Genomic DNA, 26,737 nt, shown 5'->3' with positions numbered 1-26,737 from the left:
GGGAAGACCTCAAGGACCTTCACATGTGCAGGTCCTTACTCAACTCAGTCAGTCCCCTGCTTTCATAACCCCGCCACTTCCCTGGATTTCAAAGGTGACAGGGAGTGGGGGGAGTAGGACAGATCAATATAAAGGCATGTGCTAGCTGGAATTAGGTAGACCATCTACCAGAATAACTCTGCTGTAGTGGTGGAGAAAAAGAGTATTCCAAGCACGGCAGAGTGAAGTGATGGAGTGCACTTCATAACCATCGTAAGGTCAGAATAAACCTGGTATCACTATCAACTAAAATGGAGTAGGTGACTCCGAAGAAGAAAAGGTTGAGCGGATGGTGGCACTCTCAAGAGGAACAGCAGAGCTGGGCTTTGTCACCCTACCCTGCCACCTAAAGTTTGGTTCTATTTCCCAGCCCAGGTGAACACAGGAGATGATGTTGGAGCAAGTCCAGGGGAGCTGCTCAGTGCTCGCTAACCATATCCTGCCCCCAGCCCCCACTGAGAATACGGGGATACCCAGGACCTTGCACGTCTCACATGCCCTACTTTCTGTCTCACATTTTGAGCCCAAATGCCAGAACCTCTAGAAGTCTTTGTTATCCGATTCCATGATTACAAAGCAACAATTCAAAGAATCGTCTCAGGCAAAACCCATGTCATGCTGGTTAATCCCTCCTTTATTCTTTGACCTTTCCTTGAAGGCACCCCTAGATAAGGTAGCTTTTGATGATGTTCCCAGACCCTTATACTTGGTTTGCAAGTCCTTCTCTGGGGAGCAATTGTCATGTTTTGTGAGTTTCTCCATCACTTGCCATGAATAGGGTCCTGATTTCTGGCTATAGCTTCTACAAGCTATAGCAGCAGTAAAAAATAACAACAGCAATAGTGATAATTATGTGAAAATAATTATTATTACAAATGAACAGACCTTTGCAGAGATATCTAGTCCTGGGCACGATTACTTCATCCACTCAGAGTGTGTAAGTGATCACAAAGCACCAAGTCATGCACCCTGAAATACCTCTCTTTGATCACTCGACAGGCAAATTACAAACCTTTATCAGTGATAAAGCAACTGTGCATGGAGTCATAAGAGTGTTTCCAGAGACGTTGGTACCCCAGTCACTGCCACCCACTAACGAGGCTGCTGTATCTGCACACCAAGCATTCACCCGGCTAAGGGGAGAGCACCGTGTTTTTGGACACCACCTTTCGGAGCAGTTCACACCCTGACAAACGGGGGTCCCGGGCACCGCAGCCGAGCGGGAGCTGTCCGGGAAGACCCCGCTACGGACTCCAACCCGAAGCGAGCTCCCACCGGGCACCCGCATCCCGAAGCATCCCCCTCACGCCGCTCGCCCCCGGGCTGCGAGCCCGCCCCGGGGCGGGGACGGGAGGCTCGGGGGGGGTCTGGCGGCCGCGGGCTGCGGGCAGAGCGAGGCGCGGAGCGGTCACGGTGCGGCCGGCATGGTGCCCCCGCTGCTGCCCCTGCTGCTGCTGCTGCTGCTGCCGCCGCCCGGAGCGGCGGGGGGCCGCTGCCCGCACCGCTGCGCCTGCAGCCAGGCCGCCCTGCGCTGCCCCCCGCCGCCGCCCGGGGCGCGCCCCGCGCCCGCCCGCGCGTAAGTACCGCGGGGTGCGCGCAGGGGGGCTCGCCCCGCACCGCCACGCCTCGGGATGGGGCTAACCCGCGGGGTCTGAAGGCTGGAGGGGAGCCGGGGTCTGTGTCCGGGGCGGTGCGGGTCTTTTGGCAGCCTGCAAAAGGTGCAGTGGCGGTGCAGTTGTCTGAACTTGCTGTATTTATCCTCCTCCTATGGCAAAAGCTGGTTTGCGTGTTCCAAAACCAGCCAGAAAAACTTTAAAGGAACTGGATTAAAAGGATGAAATCTGCTCTTAAACCTTCCTTCAGTTCTGTCTTCTTTATCTTTTTTTTTTCTTTTTTTTTTCTTTTTCTTTTTTTTTTTCTTCACAAATCTGCCTGTCTTCTCGCAGCCTCTTCTCTCAAAGCTTGTGCAATTCAAAGGCCTCTGTGGTACAGCAGCAAAACCCTAGCAGTGCTCGCTTCTGCGATCCAACACACCATCAGCAAGTGTTGCAACTTTCTGAAGTCCGACTCATGGACAAGTCAGTGGCTAATCTGTTCTCAGCCCTAGCAGTCAAAAAGCTGCCATGGGCTCTGACAGCTCTTGGGCTCTCTGTGAAGTGGTCCATAGCATCTTTCTGCCTAACGCACTCCTGGGAATTAGGGCAGAATTGTAACAAAAGGGAGTCACGGGGACCCCCTCGCCCCGCTCTGGCACCATGCTCCGAGCTCACAATCTAGCAGAGCAGACCAAATACATGATATTTGTAAGTATTTGAGCATTGTTGTACAGTTTACAAGCCCAATTGCAGCACTTATCTAAACAATCATGGCGTCAAAATACGGGATTAGAGGAACAACAGATAAGATAGTTGCTGTTTCTAGGATTCCTTGGTTGGATTTTTCTTATTGTGCCCCTTTTGGAAACAAAGCCATTGTTTTACATTTTCATCTGATTTGTTTGTAAATTTCATATGCTCTTGAAATTCCCCAGGGATGATGCTGTCCCTGATCTTCTCTTTCCTTTCTCCGTAGCTTGAGAATTGATATGCGCAAGAAATGCTAATTTTTGTTACTTTAGAGCCACGTGAATCGTTCCTCCAAAGTCAGTTTTTAGAAACATCTCTGTCCTGAGTTTGTTTCCAACCCATTTGCCTGCGTTACTCTGGTGTCAGAGTAAGCAGAGCCAATGGGTGCTGGAGAAATTCTCCATACCTCTTGCAACAAGTACATTGCTTTCATGGCATTTGTAGCACACATGGAGTGGGCAAGGGATCAGTCACATCCAAGATCCCAGCTGCAGCAGAAGCAGATGGGGAGGGCAGTTTTTGCAGGGCTTTAGTGCATTCATTAGTATGCTGCACATCTGTCTGTAGTCACATCACAGCCCAGAGAGGTTATCAAAAGCTCTAAATGTGTGTGATTTTTCTCTTTCTTTTTTTGATTTACTCTTTATCTTTTTTTCTATCTGTCACTCCAAGAAGAAACCACATCCCCACCTCAGTGATCCAGGTTAAGACAGGTAACAGGTCTATGGCCACTTTCAGTTATATTTCACTCGGATCAACAGGGTGGATGATAGACAGAGATAATGGAAGAATTTTTCCCTTTAACCTTTACTATAACAACTTTGCAGTTGTTTGCAGAGTACAACTATTAGGCTGGCTGCAGAAGCCAACTGTACAGTCAGATAAGAGTTCAACCACAATTCTGCTCAGTGCTCCTCTGAAAGAAATATTATACTCAGACATTAAAAAAAAAAAAATCCTCTCTCTTTCAGTCTGCATTTGCAGACATGTCTAGCTCCTGGAAATGTCCTTTATGTCCAGAAGGGTCTGGCAAAAAGGGCTGGATCCCAGCCATCGGCTGCATGTCCTCCTGCTGCATCTGCTCCAGAAGTGCATGAACGTCAAATGGGACACACTGTCATAGGGCACCCCTCCCCTCTGAGTTAAAATCCCCACCCCACAGTTTAACACTCCCACAGACCAAACACTCACTGCTTAGTAAGTTAATGGGACCCCAGCTAGAAAGCAAAACTCAATGCGATGTAAATCCCTCCTGCTGCCTATGCCAGGAGTGAGACACCAAGCAAGTCACTCCCATGCCACCCACTGTCAGTAGGATGGATGTGACACCACAAATATAACAGGAGAAATCAGGGGCAAATGGTCACCTCACTTAGGTGTGGCCAACAGCTCTCCTGAAAGACTACGCTGTGCCAGCAGCAGCCCAGCACACAGTGAGCACCATTAGGTATTTTATCATCTCTGCCTTTAAGTTCTCCAGCTGCTGTGGCTTCTGCTTCCACATCCCACTTCAGGCCACATCCCACCTAATTTATACTGAACCTGGAAATACACTACTGAATTTCCATTACTTTGACTTTTTTTTTTACTTTTTTTTTTTTTAATAGCATACAGTTTATCATACAGTTACAAAACTGTAATAATAAATGCAGTCTCTAACCATATATGTGTACATGTATTCTGACTCTTTTTTTTAGTTATTATTCCACCTCCTTTATTTTACTCTCACCTCTTACTTTGATTTTCATACTAGTATTTTCTTATCCACTTGGGTGTTGTTTTTCCCTCTCTTGCTTTTTTGTGGCATGTCTTTCCCAGCTTTGTCATTTTCCTAACTCTGTCTTTCCATACTATACCAGTATGTCTTTAGCTCTCTTCTCCCCCTGCCCAGCTCTGTATATGAGAGGCAAAGCAAGAGGAAGTTACTTTTATCCCCTCATAGTCACATTTGTACCTGGGTGCACCAGAGTAGTCATGGTATATCATAGAATCAAGAATGGTTTGGGTTGTGAGGGACCTTAAAGATCATCTAGTTCCAAGAATAGTGCTTGCAAGCGCTTGCAATAATTTTGGAAAAAAAATGCTGATCCCTGTTGTTCCAGCACAGTGCCTGGGGTGCCCATGTTCGTACTTTGGTGCCACTGTACCATAGAAACTAGACCTCAGAGAAGTCCTACTTGCTACTATGGTCAGTCAAGAAAATAAACGCCAGTACATAACGCCACTATACCCAAGTAATTCAAGCCCTGATGCTGTAACAATCCGCTTTCAAATGTACTTTCGATATTGTTTTACAGCTCAAACATATATCTTGTAGGGAAATTTCAACAGGTTTTATTTACCAGACCTGCCATGTCATATTATCACTGAAAGATTTTTAAAATGATTAGAGTGCCAAAAGGTTGCAGAATTATGTGTTTTATATGTTTGTGAATTGATCATATTTTTCTCAAGCTCATGTTTTTAATTTGGGCATTAGGCAAACACTAGAGAAACTCCGTTATCCAGACACCTCTGTATGCCATGTTGGCTATAGCAGCTATGTGTCTGCTTAGTCTCAGCAGAAAAATAACCTTTAATACACCACTGAAACAAAACATATGTTTTCTTCATTTGAAGCTTCATGGTGCATCTACATCCTTTTGCTTGTTTAAGAAAGTCTAAATGGCCAGGCACCCAACCCCAGCTGTACGTTAAAGGGCATTGGATACCTAATACATTTCTGCCCCTTCGGAAACCTTGTTTCATAGTGAAGTTTACCTTGCTTTGCCGGACTGTGTTCCCCTGCATGCAGGGCTGCTGCATTAGAGCGAGTGGCACATGGTTATTATCAGGCACTCAATCCAAAGTTTTGGGGAAAAAGCTGAGTAAGTAGACAGTTCTACCATGTCTTCACTGTGGACATACTTGGCTTTTTAAGGATCAACAGTGGAATTCAGTATCAGGAACAAAATGTCTTTGGTAGGAGATAATGTGTCACACATCACAACGTGGCTAAGAGTACTCTTTTACTGTTCATGTGGTACATCCAGCTCATAGCTCTCATTTCAGGTAGATAGTGCCCAATCTACAGGGCTTTAAAAATCAATGTCAGTGCTTTACATTGCCCCCAGAATCTGATAAAAATCCTGGGAAAATGGTGGGCTTTCAGTCTTATTTTCAATCAATCAATACTCTCAATTCTTCTAACTTCAAGGACACCACAGAATAAAATGTTTGCCACTCTTAGCAAGAATCTACCCTTGTGGCATTACAATTCTGGGTAATCCTACAAAATAGTGATGCAACCATATATCTGCCAACCCAGCTGCAGTAACATTCATACCTATTGCAATGAAAGCCTGTGTTCTTTATGTATTTATTTATTTATTTTTGATGTGCAGCTAAGCACTCTTTTCCAAAGGCCAGTGTCCGTAATGCAGGGATTTTCTTCAGCAGTGTGAGTGAGTTGGGCTTTGAATCCTCTTCAAGAGAACTGCAGGTGGTTGTGTGGTGTTTGGGCACCTAGACCTCCCAAAGCTTCTCTTGGAGTTTGAGTCTATGTGGTAGTGCTCGAGTAGAAGTTTATCTTTTAGCAGATAAAAATTGCAGAGTCAAGTTGATTCTATTATATCCCAGAATTAATAAAAAAAGTATGACAGTGGGTTTATGCCAGGGTATCTTTGGAACAGACCACTCCACAAGAATTTACCAAAGAGCTCTTAAGTGGTACCTCTACATGTTTACAGCAGGGGAAACAGGTGGTTTGCTCTTTGTATGCCTCTCATCGTCCCTACTGGTCCTGGTATTCCTATTAACAAGAAGGTAACCATCCTTATGAAAAATCCACTCTAAATGTATGATTTCAGAACAACAACAAAGGAAACAAATGCTGGATGGTATTTTAGGTACCAAGCAAGAAAAGAATTTGGTCAATCTATGCACAATTCCTGTAACTCCCAATGTCATTTGACAGTCTTACATGTATTTAGCCTGGCAATTTCAAACCTTACTGCCTAGAAAACCCAGCTTGATTTACAGACATGCTAGGCACTGCTCAATGCCTAAATGGTTGGCTGTCTCCCCACTCCCTTCTGTACACATTGACTGGATGCAAGTCCCAAGGATGAAATGCCTGTTGATTATCTGAAGTTGCAGTATTGTCAGCCACTGAATGCAAGAAGTATCCATGAATTATTGTGTATTAAATATGAAAGAAACATACCAATCAATTTTTCTTAAAAGTACGAAAGTTCATCCTTTAACAACACTCTTTCAAACTGGTGTTCATAAGTTGTATTAAAAATGGATGTAGCCCTCCTTTCAAAGGCTATGGAAGTCGGCTAGTAGCATGGGAAAGTTAGATATATAAAAGCTTTGTAAAACCCACTTTGTTCTTTCTTTTTGTCAAAAGCTTCCCAGCTCTGAGAGACAAATAACTGGTCACATCTGAGTATCACAATCTGAGTGCTATCAGAAAGAAATCGATATTTAATTCCTGCCAGTACCTGCCTGGGTTGCACTGTGTGCTATCAAAAACATCAGTCATGTTCAATAGCAGAGACTTCAGCATAGGAGATAAGGCCTTGCTTTATTCTGGGCTTCAGAAAGAATTAAACATGCACCAAACAGTCAAAACTCTATTAACCTAAATGCTTATACATGTACACAGTCTGGATTTTGGTGAGCAGCTAATGGATCTTCAAAATGTTTATAGAGTTTAGAAAGAGACATCATATATTTCCCTTTAACACAGGCAGGGTTTGAGATGCAAGCTACAAAGGTAAAGCAGTCAAGAAGAGGGTGAAAACATTTTACACCTTTTTGGTGAATTTAGGATACCTTTACTGACATGGAACTATCTCTGTGCTACACCAGTATTTCGAGGATTAAGAGATATCTGATTATGAATTGCCTTCTTCCTTTGTTCTAGCTGTTTTGTGAGACCGTCAATGGGATGAGGTAATGTCAATGCAGTTGAGTTCACGGTTTCAGCTATCAAGGTGAACTCACAAGAATTTAAAATATATATATATTTATGTTGAAATACAGAATGGATTAAGTGCTGTCGTGCAGTTTAACTACAGTTAAAGTTACAGCTGAAGTGCTGATTTATCCCACTTAAATTGAATTCCATAGCTGAGGTAGCTAAGCGAGGAACACTGGTGCCAAAGATTTTCTGCAGGCAGGGGGACAGGAACTGTAGGGGTTTTTGCTTTTTTTGTGTGTGTAGACACTCACAAAAAGGTATGTTTTGTTTTCCAAGCAGCTCTAGCTGATGGTACAGCTATAAAGAGGTTCTTGCTGCCAAGGCTACAGACGAGCAATTTCTCAGCTTCTACTTTTTACTTCTTCCCAAAGGTGTTTTCCTGTTGGCTCAGCCTATCGATCCCTGCTGCAGGATTCTCTGCACACTTCTGTCCCCCAAGGGACAAATACATTTCTCAAGACATACGACTTAGCTTCAATTCTGATTTAAGCACAGCTCCTGCACACACACAACACAACCTGCCAGCATACGCCTATAGAGACCAGTATGGCCCAATCCCAGTGGGGTCAAAAACATACATATTCTTACAACATTGCTATATGATAGGGAAGCGTTGTTATTCCCAGTTTACTGACAGGGAATCATGGTGTAAGAAAACTAAATGATTTGCCAAAGATCATATTGGACTATAGCAAGGAATTGGTGCCAGTCTCCGGAGTACATCTAGATTGGTAATCCCAAGACATAAATATGTGTGACAGCCTGGCACTATAGTGAACTTTAAGTTCTTAAACATTTTTAATTGTCTTCATATAAAGGATTATGACAACAAAATTAGGAAAAAAAATTTTTTTTTTGAGAAGCACAGAAACAGTTCAGTCAAAAAACCTTGACAGGGTGTTTTTAAGGATGGGAAACAAATGTCTCTGACTAGATATCTGTAATTAAAAAGCAAAAGAGAGCAAGTATCTGTTTGCACAGAGGTAGTGTCTTGAAATATGTTAAATATTTTCCTATTGCTATTATCAGGGAGAGTGCGGTCATGGCGGTATAAATTGGCTGCTAAAAGGACTACAATTCAGATGTGGAATAGGATGGTAAAATACAGATCTACCTCCCACAGTGTCATTAACATCTCAGTGAGAGTAATTAAACAATTTAAAAAGGAAAGTGCACACTTGCTTTCAATCAGCAAATCATAGTGCTGCAATTTAAAATAAATACATAAAACACATCAGGCCCAATTTGGATCTTTTCTAGCACTTGCACATAGCCAGAGGCTTTCCGATGAATTCGTGATGCCACACCACAACATTACAGCAGTATTATGGAGAGAAAAGCATGGTCCAAAGAATGCAAACAAACACTGTTTCATAGAGGAAGCTTTACATTAAAGCCACATTTTTCTGAGGAAATAGCTCCAGATGGCCTCTAGCTTCATTTGACTGTGAATATAAAAGCCCATTTTCATAAGGCTATATTTTTTTTCTAAAAGTTTATGATTATTATCACAATTTGACCAAGCTAAATCTCAAATTTATGCTGTTAAGGAACTGACACAATAGCCCTCAAATTTGTTTAACTGAAATCAATGGTAAAGGGATCAAGCCCTAGAGGTACAAAGAACCGTAGGCAAAATAAAGTGACTTGAAGCTTTACTGTTTCTCTGCACAGTGTACAATCTGTAAACAAGGAAAACCCATGCCTTACAATCCTTTCCTCCCTCTTTTCTTTTTTTTTCAGATCGTTTACTCATCTTCCTGTAAAAGTAATCCCATCACATGCATTTGAAGGACTTAGAGATGCCTTCATCATGTAAGTTCACAACATTTTCCATTGACTTTTCCTTAATGTCTTGCTAGAAGTTCTGTCATAAACCTCCATCACAAATAATGTCTTTTTACAATAATGTAAAAATGTGTTGCTAAAAACCACTTTTGCTGAAAAAAACTGCAGGGGAAGAATAAGCTATTTTTATAGGCCAATAATTTCTTATCAGCAGTATGTAAAAGGTTATTTGAAAAGGTATGCTTTTTAACAGTTGTTTAACATCACATAATGAAGCATTAATCATGTCAGAGAGAACTGGATTCAGTTTGATAACTGATGATAGGCACTTTTGATTTGTAGAGGAGATTTCTGTCATAAAATGTTAGTGCTGCAATGATAGCTATGGTATTCTGTGATTATACGTTTATGAACTACTCAAATAAGATTTTTTTGCCGTTACGCACTGCGAGGTAAGCGAGGCAGGGAATCAGTAGGACTGATCCTCTTTTTAGAAGTTACAGTTTACAAGCACTGTAACTTTGCACGTGATGCTTCCCCTCCCTTGGCTTTGTATCTGTTTTATATCAAGGACTCCAAGCAGAAGGCTCGGCTGACTAGTCTCACCCTTATTTCTGTCATTATTGCAACCGAAAGATGGCAGGTTTGGGTCTCCATTACTTATTATTTTTTTATTTATCTGCATGGGGTGTTCACTGAAGGACAGCTGATGCCACACCAGTGCAATCCAGAACAGGGGAATGAACTCCCCCAGAATCTAAAAGCAGCAGCACAGGTAATGGTGCTTTCTATTCTAGGTGTGCTTTTTAGAATTATCTTCACCTATAAAAAGCACATAGTTTATCAGCTATTAAAATATATGTTAGATTTACATAATCTGTTATCCAGGAAAGAGAGAAAATAGGAAACCCTTTCATGGTGCATTCCTGAAGGCAGACTAGAAGGATGAGGGTAATGCAAACATCTAAATAGACTCAGTTGATCTGGTTTAGCTTTTAGTGCTCATTGGTTAAACAATTTTGGCCAAATTATAAATTCCTGTGTTTCTGTAACTCTAGCAAGAGAAAACAAACTAAACTATGTCCCTATCTATTCAACTACAATGAAGTATTACAGTACAATCTAATGGCACTGTATTCTTGCATTCACTTACATCTGAACGATTAATGAGACCTTACCATTTTTAGATGGGAGATCGACTTAAATCTAAAAAGGTTCTCCTGCCTTTATGATTTGATGCTAAATTTTCCCAAGCTGTATGCATAACCCATTCTTTATAAAGAATGTTTTGTTCATTGACATTTTTCGTTCCATAAGAGAATTTAATTGATTTCTTTGTGTCCTTTTAATACATCTCTCCAAATAAACAGCATAGAAATCAATGTATTTGTCTGATGTAAAGCTATAGAACACTTCATAATTTTATTGAGATTTAGTGTTATTTTCAAAATTGCATATTTTTAAATTACAAATCTCTAAATCATCTATTTGGCAACTCATCACCAACTGCAAATCAGATGATAAATTATTATCACTGCTATAACTCTCTCAGACATATGTAAATGGGAAGCCAGTGGCAAGTAGGAAGGATCTCATGGAAGGAGCATGGGATCTGGGGTTTCATGATTCAGACCCTGAACTTGAAAAATTTTTTCGTTTTAAGTATTGCAAGTAGTCACTGATCCCTCCCAGTGCATGAGCTAAGCCCCTGAGTCTCTTAGGATCAGGTGCTCACCAGGCCTCTTGTTTTACATCCATCTTCATTCATGAATAAACATTGCACTACCAAAAATATCAATCTCACTGAATTCTGATTATGAAAAAAAAACATTAATATTTCTGTAAGAAATATATACATACTTAATATATGATTTCTTGTATGCATTACCCTTTGCTACTACAAATGGAAAAAAATAGTCTAAGGGTATTTATAGCAACATCAATAGGAATTGTTTTCTTATAATTGCAATTCAAATAAGATAGTTTTCAGGTCTGTGATAATAATGAATCTGATTTTATAGATGTGTTTCAGTTGTTTAGAAAATATTTTTTGTTGTTGTTGACAGAGTATAATCTTAGGTTTAGTTTATGTGCTATACCAGTCAGTTCTGTCAAGAAAAAACATTTTGAAGACCTTTCTCCTACATATGCAGATGAACATATATATTATATCTAGAATATATTAATTGTATATTTAATATATAATTATATAATATATAACAATTATTATATATTTAATATATAATTAATACATAGAATATATATGCAGAATATAGTACCGGAAAGAACAGCATTAGAGCTGAATTTGAGTAGCCTCCTAACGCAAAGGAAAGGAAAACAGCTTTGTAATGAGATTTGCAGATGTTTACATAGTTAAGTTGAGAATATTAATAGATCCAGAGGAAAATTCACAACATCTGTAAACAATACATGAAATAATCCAGTACATGTAATTTCTTTTGTTAACAAGAGATTCTAACCCTTGGAGATCTGAAGAAAAATGGGTTGAGGCAGGATTGCATGGGGCAGCCTTTCTCTCTGGCAAGCCAAATGGCCTGGAGGAGCCAGCCCTAGAAAAGGGGCCCTCAGCACCCCAACCCTCCTCCTTCCTCCATGTGAGGGCATCTTCCAGGCTGCTCCCAGCACAGCTGCCTTTGGGCCACTCATGTTGGGCATCACAGGGGCTTGCTGAGGTCACAGTGGCCACCACTGCCCCGCGCCCTGTAAAACAGGACCCCTGCAGCTGGCCCACCACTTGCTCAGGTACTTGGTCCTCTGAGTGCCAGCGTACGTGGCAGGAAGAAGGCTAGAGAAAGGAGCAAGGCAAGCGGCAGTCCTCCTCAGTGTGAGGACAGCGAAGCGGTCTGAGGAAGCACCGAGAAGGATGGCAGCTAACGAGAGGAAAATGTGTCATGGGCAGAGGGAAAGCACCTCCGGCACAAAAGACACCAGTGCCTGGGGGACGTCTGGTGCCCGGCCCACAGACACGTATCAGTGGTATCATTGGCACCGCAGCGATGCGGGGAACAGGCCAGCCCCTCAAACATACAGTGACAGGGGGCCTGGGCCTAACCAGTGGTGCAGTGGTGGTATGGAGCAAAGGTGGGAGCGTGAGGCAGAGAGCCGTGGGGAGCAGAGGCGTGCCTATCGGCCAGAATACAGCGTGGGACCCAGCCATGGCTGTAAAACAGACGGCAGCGTTGAATCCATGCCTAGAAATGAACTGGACAGCGGCATGGGGCCTAAACGTGGAACTGGAAGACCCCCTGGTCCGGCACCCTGGCCTGAAAATATTCCTGATGGAAGGCATCCTGTGTGGGCAGTCCCAGGCAAGGACTGGCTTGTCCTCCTGCCTAACACTGTGGAGCCCATGGAAGTGGGTCCACAAGAAGAGGCGGAGGAAGCCATGGAAGTGGATCCACCTCGGCCACATCAGACGTGGGACTTCTCCGGCAGGTCTTTGCTCTGTGCCATCAGAGAACACCGACAGCTATGCAGCAGGGCCCGGTGAGCTCCCTACTCGTCATATCTCAGGCTCCACCCCAAGCATTAGCTTGGAGCCACCAAACACCCGGCAATAAAGAACTCTTGCCGATTCTCGGGGGTTGTGTGAGTGCTTCTTTCCCACCCGCCAGCCCTTGTGTGAGAGGTGGCAGCCCTTCTGCACAGAGCCTCGAGGAAGAGCACAAGAGAGGACCCAGCTTCCTTCGGGCTGCTGCATTGGGGTGACAGGAAGAGTCCCCAAGGGCCACCATGCTCCTTTAACATTTGTTAAAATAGACCAAGGGGTGAAAATATTAGTGTGTAAGCGATTATAGGTGGCTAATTTCTTATATTAAAAGTGAGTTTCTATATCTGAGTAATTGGTAACGACAGACATGGAGAAGGCTTAGTTACTCAGCAACTTCTTTGCTTCCGTCTGCACTGGTAGACGGGCTTCCCAAGTCTTTCATTTCCCTGAACCCATAGATGGAGGCTGGGGGATCAAAGTCCCACCCACTGTAAGTGAAGAGCACATTCGAGACCACCTGATGAATCTAAACAGGTACAAGTCTGTGGGACCTGATGACATGAATACCAGGGTCCTGAGGGAACTGGCTGATGGAGTTGCCAAGCCTCTCTCCATCATAGCTGAAAAGTCCTGGCAGTCAGGCGATTTCCGTGGTGAGTGGAAAAATGGAAACGTCATGCCCCTACTCTTCAACAATTAAAGAATTGGACAGAGCACTACTCTTCAACAGTTAAAACAATTAGGACACATTCCTTCTTAGAAAGAGTGGTCAGGCATTGGGACAGGTTGCCCAGGGAAGTGGTGGAGTCACCGTCCCTGGGGGTGTTCAAGGAAAGGTTGGACGTGGTGCTTAGGGACATGGTTTAGTGGGTGACACTGGTGGTAGGGGAATGGTTGGATCAGATGATCTTGAAGGTCTTTTCCAACCTTAATTTTTCTATGATTCTATAATATTAAATATATAGTATATTGTATATATTATATATATACAATAATATATATTTATTTATATATAATATAGATGAATCTTAATCTAGCAGGCATTTGGCAAGCAAAGAACTGGATTTATTTTCCCTGTATCCAACATTGGTTATTCTTAACTACATGTATGGAACAGGGGCATTGGTATGTCAAAATTGTATAATGCCTACAAAAACAGTCATGTTGGTCTGTGTAATGATGGAAAAGAGGCACTTGCATTCAATTTCCATGTATGTAATGAAAATGGCACTTAAATCCAAAAATTATTCGTAAAGTGCACTGAATGCATATTCATGTATTTGAGTGTCTCTACATCTGTGGATTAGATGACCATGACCCTGATTTAATAGCAGTCTATGAAGCTCTGTGAACGTTATCTACATCTTTGTCCATGAAAATAAATTCACTAAGTGGAACCAATGGTAGGAGCGAAAGGCTTACAGGCTTGGGCTGACTACTGTGTTTGCATTAGTTCAGTCCTCAGTCACTACCTTACCTACAATTTGCTGAGGAAATGGAGATTGGCTGCCCTGTAGATTCTTATTCCAAATGGTTGGCATAACCTTTTGCCAAGACAGAATAATGCTTCTCTCTCTCAGACCCTACTGCCTAGGATTTTGGAGGTGAGGCATGGCGACTGCTGCAAAACAAGAATTGGGGCATGGGGGGGGGGGGGGGGTAAATAACCATATATAAAAGAAGCAAACATAAAGTGGAAACTTGGATTTCTGGTATCTCTTCTGTTAATATATTGCTTTGCGTCTGCCTTTTTCATTACAGCGAAATCTCTCAGAGCGACTCCCTAGAGAGAATAGAAGCAAGCGCATTTGACAGCCTTCCTGCTTTGTCTGAAATGTAAGTCTCTGTGAAAAAAAGGCAGCCATGTTGTGATTTAGTATCATCAAGGAGTAAACAGTCTACAGAAAAGTATCCCTGGACCAAATCATCCTATGTTCCTTCAGCTGGTGTTGGATGAGGTCTATGATGACAAATGTTTCCCTCCAAAGTACCATATAAAATAGTGAGCAGTCTGTAAGGTCTAGCCTTGGAGATCTAGATCATGCAAATTGATCCGTGTGTATGAAGTCCTGTTGCTTTCAGTGAACACAGTGACAGGATGGGAGCGCTGTGTCTACTTCTACCAGCAGTGTCAAGCTTTCTAAGGGGAGAAATCATTCAAGAAAACAACAGAAGAGAAAAACATTTTCTTTTTGAAGATGCAGTTTTCAAAGCCCTACAGTATTTAAATATGTCTGCTTAGTATGCAGCTCTTCTTTTGAGCTCAGAAATATTACTCAAACGGAACATGTAGTGATTTTAAGCTTGATGTCCCTAGCAGAGGCACCTGAGAGAGTGTGTGAGTTAAAGCAATGGCTAGGAGACTGCTCCAAAATATTTAGTGACATTGGAAACTATACATTTGATTCAATATCTCATTACTGCCTTTTTCCCACAGCATGATCAGCGAGTGGCTTTAAAATGGTGCAACTGAGTGAGGACAAATTTGCGTGGTTTTTTTCCGCTTATATGTGAATTCCATTGAAGCAAATTACTTGCTCACATGAGCAACAGACACAGATTTGTCCACCTCTTACTGTGTCTAATTTCCACTAGTATCAATAGGTATAGTTAAGAAATGAAAGATCTGACCTCATGCATTCACCTACAAGGTATGGATAGCTTGTCATTTACCTGGCTGCCAAAACAAGAAAGTTAAGTAAGACCATTAAAGAGCTACAGGAGACTAACAAGACAACGTTTGAATCCTGAAGGAGACATTATCTTTTTCTGGCTACCTAACAGTTATAACCTGATTTTGTTATCAATACTGCTTCAAAACGTACTTGTAGCATATTTCTAGAAAGTCTGTTTGCAGCATGAGAATCTTCTGTCATAGTCTGCACGTGTCAGATTCTGACAAGGCCAATTGCTAGCGAAATTCAAGTCCCTCCAGGTGCGTAACAATACAACACTGACATATATTTCCCTCATCACAGATTAATTCTGAACACGAAAAATCTGCTGCACATCGAGGACGGAGCATTCAGAAACCTTCCAAGGCTAAAATACTTGTAAGAAAGCATTCTGTTTCTTTTCTGTTTGTGTTCTTTTTTTTGTTTGTTTGTTTGTTTTGTGAAGGAATGGACAAACCACAGAAGGCAGTTTAAGGAAAAAAAATAAATTTTTCATGCCTTATAATACACAAGTTCGTACATCATATACAATAGTTTTAATGTGCAGTTAACTAATAGTGAGTTAAATAAAAATAAATGTAATAAAATAATTAGTTAAATGAACACAAGGTATAGCAGTAACAGACAAAACAACCGTAAAGTCTGCCAATTAGTTCTGCTAAGTGTTTATTTCTAAAGCAAAGTTTTCATTTAGAGATGACACCACACAAAAGGGGTAACTAAAATCTCTTCCTTGCACTTAATGTCAAGAGGTCCATGCTGCTTCTCCAGGATACTGCCTGAGAATGCTACACACAGTTTTTACAGATCTTACAAACACAGTTGGAGCCTAATTAAAAATTACGATATTTGCCACTCATATTTTAATGCATTGTTAAGCTCATACCTGCAGGATTGGCTTCTCCTTGCATTTTGGCCTGGTAACTTTTTCCCCTGTAAATCATGCTTTTCTCTAGGAGCATTTGTAACACTGGAATAAGAGAATTTCCAGATCTGACACAGATCTTCTCATCAGAAGCTCATTTTATCTTGTAAGTGAAGACCCACCCTAGCCCAGCTGTGAGTCTTTCCATCTCATTCCTGTATCACTGACAAATAACTTTTTTTTTCCTCTCAAAGGGAGCTCTGTGATAACTTGCGTATGACAACCATACCGCAAAATGCTTTCCAGGGGATGAACAATGAATCACTGACACTGTGAGTAAAACAATGTTAGAGCCAGTTCCTTCTGTGAGGATAATACAGCTGTTTGAGGAGAGTAACTCCACTTTATAAGAATCTTGAAATTAAGCCCCGTATGTCTGTATTGTCTTCACACCAAGACTTTCCTTTTAGCAAACTGGATTCAGTGCTACAGCTGCCTGCAAGACAGGTGAGTTTAATGCTGAGATGCTCCGTCCAAGGAAGGCAAAGAGCCGCTGAAAGCCAAGGAGAAAAGTTATCTGCCAGCACAGCAGGAGCCATGTAGGGATTTTGCAGTACCCCTGTCCCCACAAAAACTTCCACAATAAATGTAGAAATAGCCCAAATCACAGACTGTACTACTTTTCAGCAGGATGTGGCTGAAATTCAGGGCTGAGGAAGGCCCAGCAGAGCAATAGAGAGCAGCAGCAGGCTGCTTCCTTCACCTCGTAGCACATACACCAGTCTGGAAGCAAATAACACCAACCTTTGCAGACCAGAGTGATATTTAAAACGCAGCATAAATCCAAATGTGGAGCCGTGTCTTGTGACATGTGTGTGCTCCAAAACACCTGCGCAATTCTCCATGAATATTTGTTGCTGCAAATGAGCTGGAGCTTGCATGAGCAAGTACTGCAGCTGGTTGGCTTAAGCCCTTCATCAGGCTGATGTGCCAGCACAACAGTAATTTAAACACAAATGTGATGTATTGACCAATATCTTCAGAAAGTGTTAGAAGAACTAAGCATAAATGTGACCGAAGACAACTAACTACTACCTGATGTTAGAGATGAGCAATGGCTTAGTTGAGGGCATCATTTTATCTTATGGGCCGTTTTCCTGTTAGTAAGTTCACAAAATAACTCCAGCAAAATGATGATTCTGTTAATGGTACAAGAAAACAAACATGCTAGAGATGGAGAAAGATGCTTCTTTTTTTTTTTTACTGCAACCCTAAACTGTATTAAATGGAAGAGAGTCTAACTCACAGCCAGGAAAGAGCTAACAGTCATTTTTCTCTTGTTCTTTTGTGATAGGAGAAGAAAAGTATTACCTTATCAGCAGCTTTCTAATTGTAGATCTACACTTTAACTCCACCCCTTGTAATTAACTGCAATTAGCTGAAATAATTCCAATTGTTGCAGCATGGTCTAGTGAAGCGCAAGTTATCTGTGAGTGTGTACATTTAGCTTGCGGTAATACTTTGCATTACAAATAGCTAATGTAGGCTTTCCAACTGTTAGTGTTTCATGAGGACAGGGAATCAATACTACACATGGTTGTGTTTTTTAAGGAAATCACTAATTTCAGCATCGTGCCAAGACAGACTCCTCACATCAAATGTAGCCAGGCACGCTCTACACTTGCAGCTTTTCTTGGGAGCAGGTTCATAGCCCTAGTTTCTGCTCTCCTGAAAACAAGTGGAAAAAAGAACAAGAAAACTTTTGTAGAGATAAAGGATCCTCTTTAAACAGCACCACATTTTGTATGAGGACTTAATATTAAAGAAAAAAAAAAACATACAAATTATTATATACAAATGATACTGAAAAAATAAGTTAAAATCACAAATGGCTTTTTCTCTGTGAAAACAGACCCACAGATTAGATCTCCTAATGAAGGAAAGTAGCCAGATTTTAGGTAGAGCAGGGTCCAGCCATTTGGTACCTGGCCCCAGAGTGGGAATCAAAAACCCAGGGCTGGCCGCAAGTGTCCCTGTGCAGTGCAGAGAACAGTGAGGTTTCCACAGCACTGTTCTGGTCTGGCAGCACTACTTTGGGTGACTCACTGACTGCTGGATGATGCATCACCCACCCCTGTTTCTCTGCAAAGCTCTCACTTGGGCTGCTGGAAGATTGGTCTGTCCATAGAGGAACCGCGATCCAGCAGTACCCTCTGGGCTTTACATGAGCTTTCCATCTGACACTTCTCTGACTCTTGCAGCTTTGCATCTTTACCTACTTAAACCACAAAATCCAGGTCTTCTGCCTGTAGGTTGTTGTCTTTGTGCCAAGGGTTTACCTGGAATAATGTCTTGATTCTGGGTCTCACTCCAAGGTGGGCACCGTGCTCCTTGCTCTTAAACACCTAAACAGGAAGGCACTTAGGGAACTTAAGCTTCAATTTTATGCTAATTTCAGAGCTAATGGCAGTCATGCCATAGTTACCTATATTCTTTATAAGCCAGACCCTCTAATCCTTAAAATGAATACAGTGTTAAGTTTTGAAATCCATAGTACAATAACATAATCTCATCTTTTCCCAAATATTTTTCCTTACACATTTTTCTTAATCTTCAGCAAACTGTATAAAAATGGATTTGAAGATATCCACAGCCATGCCTTCAATGGGACCAAGCTGAATCAACTGTGAGTATGTTTCCCTTCCTCGGCAATTTAAAGAGCCATAGAATTGTACAAGAACCCAAGTTGGAAGGGACCTCAGAGATCATCTTGTCCAACCTTTCATAGTAAAAGCAGGGCCTAGACAAGATTGTCTAACACTCTGTCTAGCTGAACCTTAGAAGTTCAGCTAAACCTTACTATTTTAGATAATAGTAGATTAGTAGATTATTAGGTAATAGCTCAAATGCAGTCACAAGCTCTTCATTCATCTTAACTGCCTGTCTTAAATTTCATGATACCCATTAGAAAAGTCAATATATCAGTGTCGTTGAGACTCAGTTGTCAATCCTGTGCCATTTACTGCTTTTCCTGAAACACTATCCCTTAGAAAGCTGCAGTTTTTATGAGAAAAGCTCTTCTTTTTTTTAAGTAAAATTTAATAAATTCCTAAATTTAGCAGCAGCAGTGGAAAGCTTGAACCTGTAGACCAGACTCAGGAAACTGCATCTTACACCTGGAAATGTCAGTAGTTTTAAAATCAGTTGCACACACCCTGGGACTAGCCTCATGGTTTTGGCAATTTTTTTGTTGTATTTTTGTACACTGCTGCTGCAGTGAAGGAACCAGAATGGCTGTTCCTGGTTTAAGTCAGAAGAAATTGGAAATGATCAGAATTAAGTGTAGATGCTAACAGTCTGATGGCATCAGTGGAGGGAAGGTTGGAGAAATACGAATGCACAACCACCACTGTGACAGGAAGAAGGATTGAGAGGAAATAGATGAGAAGAAATAATGGAAATAGAAGTTATTTCAAAATGCAGATATAAAGACTTGATGTTTCATTCCACAGAATTCTGAAGGACAACAGAAACCTCAGACGGATACACAATGATGCCCTGAGAGGGGCCACGGGGCCAGATGTCCTGTAAGCATCAAACCCCTCCTTTATCTAGTTGCGTAGATGTCCCCCATTAACTGTGCTTTGCTAAGTGGACTACATACTTGATCTGATACCCTCTGTGTGTAAAATGGAAACATATCAGTAAGACGGCATGAAATTGCAGGGCAGAAGACTAAGTCAGCACCACAACAAACATGGGCCTCTGCCCCATAGGGATTTGGGTGGCTTTAGTTATATTTGTGTCAGATCCTACTGATCCTCTCTCTGTGTGTCTATCCTGACATTACTAAGTAACTTGTATTTTGGTAGGATGTGTATGTTTTTACAATGTATTATTTTAGAATTTGGTTATAAAAGTGAATAAGTTGATCACATGCTATAAGCCAATGCTGAATAAAACGTATCCTTCTCATGCTTTATTAGTCGAGTACATACTAGAGGGCTGCATTGGCTGAAGCAACATGCAATAAAACCCAACGGGTAGCTCTGTAAATAGCTCTCTGTGCCACATATGCCATTGCATTCCTCTTATTGGTGACTTGCAGTTCAGAGCATTACTAGCATCGCTCACGTAATCGTAGCTTTTTTTCCCTGTTTAATGGCCTCACTCTGACAGTGTTCAGTCATGTAACAGGCCTTTTCTCATGCAAGCAAGCAGCCCCTCTGAAATTACTCTAAGCCAAACTACTGACGTTTGTCTTCGCAAGAATGGGAGACTCTTTTGTGTGTTTTGGTTATTAACCGTTTAATTAAAACATCTAGAACAAGGCCTGACGTGGTAGGTTTTGATTTCCACCAGGATAAAGCCAGCCCCTTGCCTGTCTGGGACTGCTGGGTTGCAGGGAAACACACTGCCATATCACACCCTACATCTCTGAGATGGATATTGGGTGGCTTTGTGGATGTAGGCCTTCATGAAAAAACTGAGTCACTGCTATCTATCTTCACACTTTGGTGGCGCTTTTATCTGTATGAAAAGAAACAAGAGTGCTCTCTGTTTTGTAGGGATATATCTTCAACGGCACTGGAGTCCCTGCCTAGTTACGGGCTCGAGGCCATTCAGGTCCTAAATGCAACATCATCATACTCACTGAAGAGACTGCCAACTCTGGATAAGTTCAGCAGTCTTCTGGAAGCCGTTCTAACGTATCCCAGCCACTGCTGTGCTTTTCGAAACCTGAGGACAGAAAAGTAAGTCCAAATAGCACACTGTTTTGCAGGACTTCAGAAACTCCAGAATGGCAGTCCTGCTTTGTTTAGCTGGCAGGGTTGGATTATCCTTGCTCCAGTGGCAAGGAAGCTGTGGAATGTAGCAAGGCCTCACTCCAAACAGCAGATCCCTAAGTCCAGGAGAGGCATTTCTACTCCTGTTATTGGAGAAATATGTTTCATCCATGATCTGCCAGCAGGAACATTACTCTAAGTCTGCTGAAAGCTTGTATTTTTCTTGACATCTCAGTAAAAAAAAACCTTCTGGCAGTTGGAAGATACACTACCATCAAGAGCACTTTGTCCTAAAAAAAAAAAAAAAAAAAGAAAGAAAAAAAAACCTGCAGCCTTTAGCTATGCAGTTTATTTCATGCAGGTACCAAGAGGATCTTGTAGAAAAGGCAAGCTTTCAGTTTCTCACTGAAATAAGGACCTGACACAAGCCAGCAGAAAGAAGCTACACTCAGCTTAGTACCAGGCCTTTCAGATGACAGTAGACAGCATTGTTCTCCCTACTTTACAGCTGGAAACTGTGGCACAGAGAGCATTTCCCATCCACTAATTTGGCACAGTCAATTTGAGACAACTGGAGTTAAATTTTCAGTATTTTTGCTTCAAAGAAATCAACTCTCAGTTGGCTGTAGTCAGCAAAAGCAACTCCAAATGAGTTTAGTTGCAGCTGTGAGGATTCCACGATTCTCACCTATCCCACATGAAGTCTGCAGTAAAGACGTACTGAGCAGCCGTTTGTGGTGTGCCTGATTAGCGTGACCTGCAGATGGTCACATGAGGGCTGTATTGCAAGGACAGGAACAGAATCCAAATCTTCAGGGTAAAATTAGGGGTAATGCTATGCTTTCTCCTTATTTTAATAAGTGGTTTCCACTTCTACAAGAATAAAGCAAAGATCCTATAGTCAAGTGTTTCCATCACTACCAAACGCTGATTCAGTCCCTGTGCAAGTCTCTCAGTGTGTTGTACGCAGAGGCAACTCTGGGACAAAAAATGTTTTATTCATTCTGACTTTAAAATTACCATTGCACATATGCGAAAAGGGACCAAAGTAAAGTTGCAAAGATAACTGTGTTTCTCATGTTTATTAATTTTCAGATGCTTGGCCTTGTAACATATCATCATGCTCTATAAAAATAGAGGTGCTCTAGGAAGTCACTTTCTTATATTCAGGGACTGTTTTCGTAAGTCAACTTTGAAAAATCAAACCTGCAAATCAGGAAACTAGACTGTGCTCCTAACTGGCATCAAAAGTGTTCAGGTGACTGCTGATGTGTTACATATCTGCACAGCCTTGACCTCTGGAAAAACTCATACAAGCAACAGGCTATTATTTTCTATGTCGTCTGCAGCTATAAAGGAATGAGAGGCACATCTCTGTTTCCCTTGTCATTTACTGATGACAGCAGGAGACCACAGAGACTGAGACCTTCCAGTTTAACCAGGGAAGACTCTTCTTGTGGTTATGTATTCTTATGACTGTGCAATGCAGCCTGTTTCTGTCTCCTTCTAACCCCTTACCTTGCCCTGAACTCTATATGTGGTCATCCTGTCTCATGCATTTTTACTGCGCCTGCCCGTTCCTTCATATCCCATTCTTTACCACCTGTGGACTGCACTGTGTTAGCAGTGAGACATGGTGACAAGGTCTTAAGTATATCTGACCTCACAAACAGGTCCGCCTAAGTCACAGACATCAGGCAAATGAAGTCCTCACACCAAATATTCTTGGGATTTCTGGGCTGAATGGGGGAAAACACAACCGGCTATAACACATCTTCAAAAAATTACAGGAAAAGCAACTTATTTGTAAGCATCACATTTGGACTAAGAATGGTATCTTAAAACATTATTTCTTTTGTTATACATAACACTTTCTGGAAGTTTCCATGTGCTTGATTCTCCTAAGGCTACACAGTAGAGTACTGGGCCCATAACTTTAAAAGCCTCAAAACCAGAGATTTTGCCAAGTATGTGGTCTCTCAATTTGTTCTTTTCAAAGTAAGCTTCCAAGCATTTGTTAGTAGATGCACTTCTCTAGAAGCAGCCTAACTGCTGCTGTTTGTACTGGTGGAGAAAGTGGCCCATTACCATACAGTATATCATAAGGCAAAACATTTCTGTTACTTACAGCTCGTGTTATTTCACTACTATGAGTAAATCATAAACAATAAACAAGCTGAAAGTCCATCCTTATACCCCCAATGAGTTATTGCCCACTGTCACAACATTTTAGACCTTCCCCTCCCTGCTTTCAGAGATCTGCATGAATGTCTCCACTGTGTGAGCCCAATTCCAGCTTACCTTACATGTCTATGAAGATCAATTGCAAGGAAGATGAGAATTTGGCCAAAATCCAGACTGAAACTCACCTTTCTTTTCCATCCTTGTTTCAGACAAAATTCCTTGCTTTCCATTTTTGAAAACTTCTCCAAACAGTGTGAAAGCACAATGAGGAAACCAACTAGGGAAATATTGTAAGTACCGCTCTGCATACAGAAGCTGGAAATAGCAAATTTGGACCCTCCCCTCCTGCTACTCTTTTTTTTTCTAGAACAGCATGTTTTTTTCTTTTCAATTCAGTCACCCTTACAAGTTGCACAATGGTAATTTTACTATCATTAAACCAAAATTTGTGATTTTGATGTTCAAAAGGGCAAAAAAAAAAAAAAAAAAAAAAAAACATAATTTCATGGGCTTTACTCACTCCAGCTTCTCTTCTAAATTCTTGAAAGACCATCGAAACACTGATTAAATATTTAACAAAGTTAACGGCCTACTTGGAGACTTTTCAGTCCCAGAGATAATTGTAGGGTTATTTGATCCAAATAAAAGCTGCCATTGTTAATATTTCTTGCCTATCTATAGAATAACTAGAAGATTGCACATCATCATTTGGGCCATAGATTTTCATGGTACAAAGAGAGTCCCTGAGTTAGAAGTTTGGGTAAGCCCATGCAATTTGTTTACCTCTTCTAAATGTGTCTTTTCATATCATCATAGTTCTGTATGACCAGCATCCAGTGGGACAGGGAGAAAGGCAAACATCAAAACTGTTGTGTTGGCTGTGTTGGATGTAATAAGCACTAAAAACAGTATTTCATGGAAAGTTTATGGACTATGGAACTATCCATCCCTCTCCTGCTAAATGGGAGGAAACCTTGGGACCTCTCTTTAGCCCTAACATGGGGTGAAATCATTGCAAAGTCTTGAAAAACAAAATGCCAACACATCCAATACAGCTGAAATGTGATTGATCCATGGGGATAGAGATTTCCTTGGACAGTATCTCATTTGCTGATTGGTGAGTCTTCCTACACTTGCTGTTGGGTTTTATTCAGTCCTTTGTAAAGCCACAGCTGCAGCACATTTACATGGACTCTCAGAGAATCACAATTATTTTTAATTAATAAGTAAATTCAAACATATTTCCCACTCTTCCAGTTTAAGCCAGGCAAGTAAACGCAAGACATGGAGCATTTTTTCATGTAAGGAAAGAAGGGGTAGGATAACAAGACTGGGAACATATTTACCCAACATGAATAGCTGAAAAGCGGCCCAGCTTCATTTGCCAGTTATGACCCTGCTCCAGAAAAACAGTTTAACTTACAGGCTTCAGTAGATGCAGAAGTTTAAGCTTGAATCTAAGTTGTCCCAAACCTATGAATTTTACAAAGAGTTGTTCTCAGTGGAGATGCTTTCCACGTCTCACATTGCAGACTGAGTGTTTGTCCATCGAACACTCATGGTTAGGATGACTGGGGAGTTGTGAAATCAATAGCTGTTCTGGCTGGGAATCAGAAGGAACGGTGCTTACTTTTAAAATGTACCTTCTTTGGAAGGCTTATCCCCACGCTATTGATGACCTAGAGATTACAGATCTGTTTTAAACACCTAAAGATATTTATAGTTAGGCGTTTTTCCAGTCTAGACTTCATATATTCCTAGCTATTGACATACTACTCTATCTTGTTAACCACGCACAGCTGCTAATCCTCACTTTATAATACTGTGATCAAATTCCTCAACACTTCCAAAGCCATACATAGTCTCAGGACTTTGTTGAGTAAGTACATTTCCTAAGAGAGGCAAAGGAGCAGAACTAATATCCTTATGTTATTTTAGTTTGGTTCTTTAACTATCTGATAAAGCTTTATGCATCAAGCCTATAGTCCATCAACAGAAGTGCTCCTATCATTTGAACTGCACTCTACTGGCATCATGAGAAAGATGGCTCAATTACAGGGCAATCAAGATAAAATACTTACAAATTGGTAAATTGTATAAGAAAGCATTCCTATGGATGTAACCGTGACTTCTGTGGCTCTCCAAATATGCTACCTAAACTAAAAGCATCCTTACAGGGCTTCATTGTATGTAAATATCCTGTAGAAACAAATCTAAGAAGTGTTTTAAAACAACTCATTTGTTGTATTTTTATACAAGAGTGTGAGCAACATGTAACAAATAGTTCACTTTTATTTGGGGGGGTTGTTATTTTAATAGCTACAGAGATGACTCTTACAACACATCGCTGTGGCCAGCAGAAAAGAACATGTACGCGCTTGCAGCAGATGAAGAAACTTTTCCTTACAGCTACTCAGACATGTTTGATGACAGTGAAATGACCGGCTTTGAGTTCGAGTATGACTTTTGTCAGCCTAAGATACTGACATGCACTCCAGAACCAGACGCGTTTAATCCCTGTGAAGACATCCTGGGGTACAGCTTCCTCAGGGTTCTCATCTGGTTCATAAACATCCTTGCCATTGCTGGCAATTTCACTGTGCTCCTCGTCCTCATAACCAGCCATTACAAGCTCACAGTTCCCCGCTTCCTCATGTGCAACCTCTCCTTTGCTGACTTTTGCATGGGACTCTACTTGCTGCTCATCGCTTCGGTCGATGCCCAGACGAGCGGCCAGTACTACAACCACGCCATAGACTGGCAAACCGGCAGCGGCTGCAGTACTGCTGGCTTCTTCACCGTCTTTGCGAGCGAGCTGTCCGTGTACACGCTGACGGTGATTACCATCGAGAGATGGCACACAATCACCTATGCCATGCAGCTGGACCGCAAGCTGCGGCTGCGGCACGCTGTGCCGATCATGCTTGGTGGCTGGGTATTCTCCATCCTGATTGCGGTGCTGCCACTGCTGGGGGTCAGCAGCTACATGAAGGTCAGCATTTGTTTGCCCATGGATATCGAAACGGGTCTTTCCCAAGCCTACATACTGCTCATCTTGGTGCTCAATGTTGTAGCCTTCATTGTCATTTGTGCTTGTTACATCAAGATATACATAGCTGTCCAGAACCCGGAGCTGGTAGCTGCCAATAAAGATACCAAAGTTGCCAAGAGAATGGCCATACTCATCTTCACAGATTTCACCTGCATGGCCCCTATTTCCTTCTTTGCCATCTCCGCTGCCTTTAAGGTGCCTCTCATCACAGTGACAAACTCCAAGATCTTGTTGGTTTTATTTTACCCAGTCAACTCCTGCGCAAACCCGTTTCTGTACGCCATTTTCACCAAAGCATTTCAAAGGGATTTCTTTCTGCTGATGAGCAAGCTTGGCTGCTGTAAGAGCCGAGCGGAGCTTTACCGGATGAACTATTTCTCTGCTTATGCCTCCAACTGCAAAAATGGCAGCTCAGCCCCAGGCCCCAGCAAGGCCTCACAAGCGCTGCTGTTTCTGTCAGCACTAGAAAAGCCGTACAAGACACGGCGCCCTACAAAAAAAAGTCAACTGGAGCGCCAGTAG

The 26,737-nt window shown here is 41.8% G+C and overlaps 1 protein-coding gene across 1 annotated transcript; it reads left to right on the top strand.

Annotated features, from left to right (window-relative positions):
• Positions 1 to 1,463: 1,463 nt before the first annotated feature.
• Positions 1,464 to 26,737, top strand: LHCGR (luteinizing hormone/choriogonadotropin receptor). The gene is made up of 11 exons (XM_035559626.1): positions 1,464 to 1,615; positions 9,097 to 9,168; positions 14,414 to 14,488; positions 15,631 to 15,705; positions 16,284 to 16,358; positions 16,447 to 16,524; positions 18,810 to 18,878; positions 19,705 to 19,779; positions 20,761 to 20,946; positions 23,373 to 23,453; positions 25,483 to 26,737. Exons 1-11 carry the CDS (start codon positions 1,464 to 1,466, stop codon positions 26,735 to 26,737), a joined length of 2,193 nt encoding a protein of 730 aa, XP_035415519.1.

This window comes from Cygnus atratus, chromosome 3 (assembly GCF_013377495.2).
Source record: "Cygnus atratus isolate AKBS03 ecotype Queensland, Australia chromosome 3, CAtr_DNAZoo_HiC_assembly, whole genome shotgun sequence".
Taxonomy (NCBI): domain Eukaryota; kingdom Metazoa; phylum Chordata; class Aves; order Anseriformes; family Anatidae; genus Cygnus; species Cygnus atratus.
Note: the sequence above shows the minus strand (reverse complement) of the source record. Positions and strands in the feature narration are given on the sequence as shown.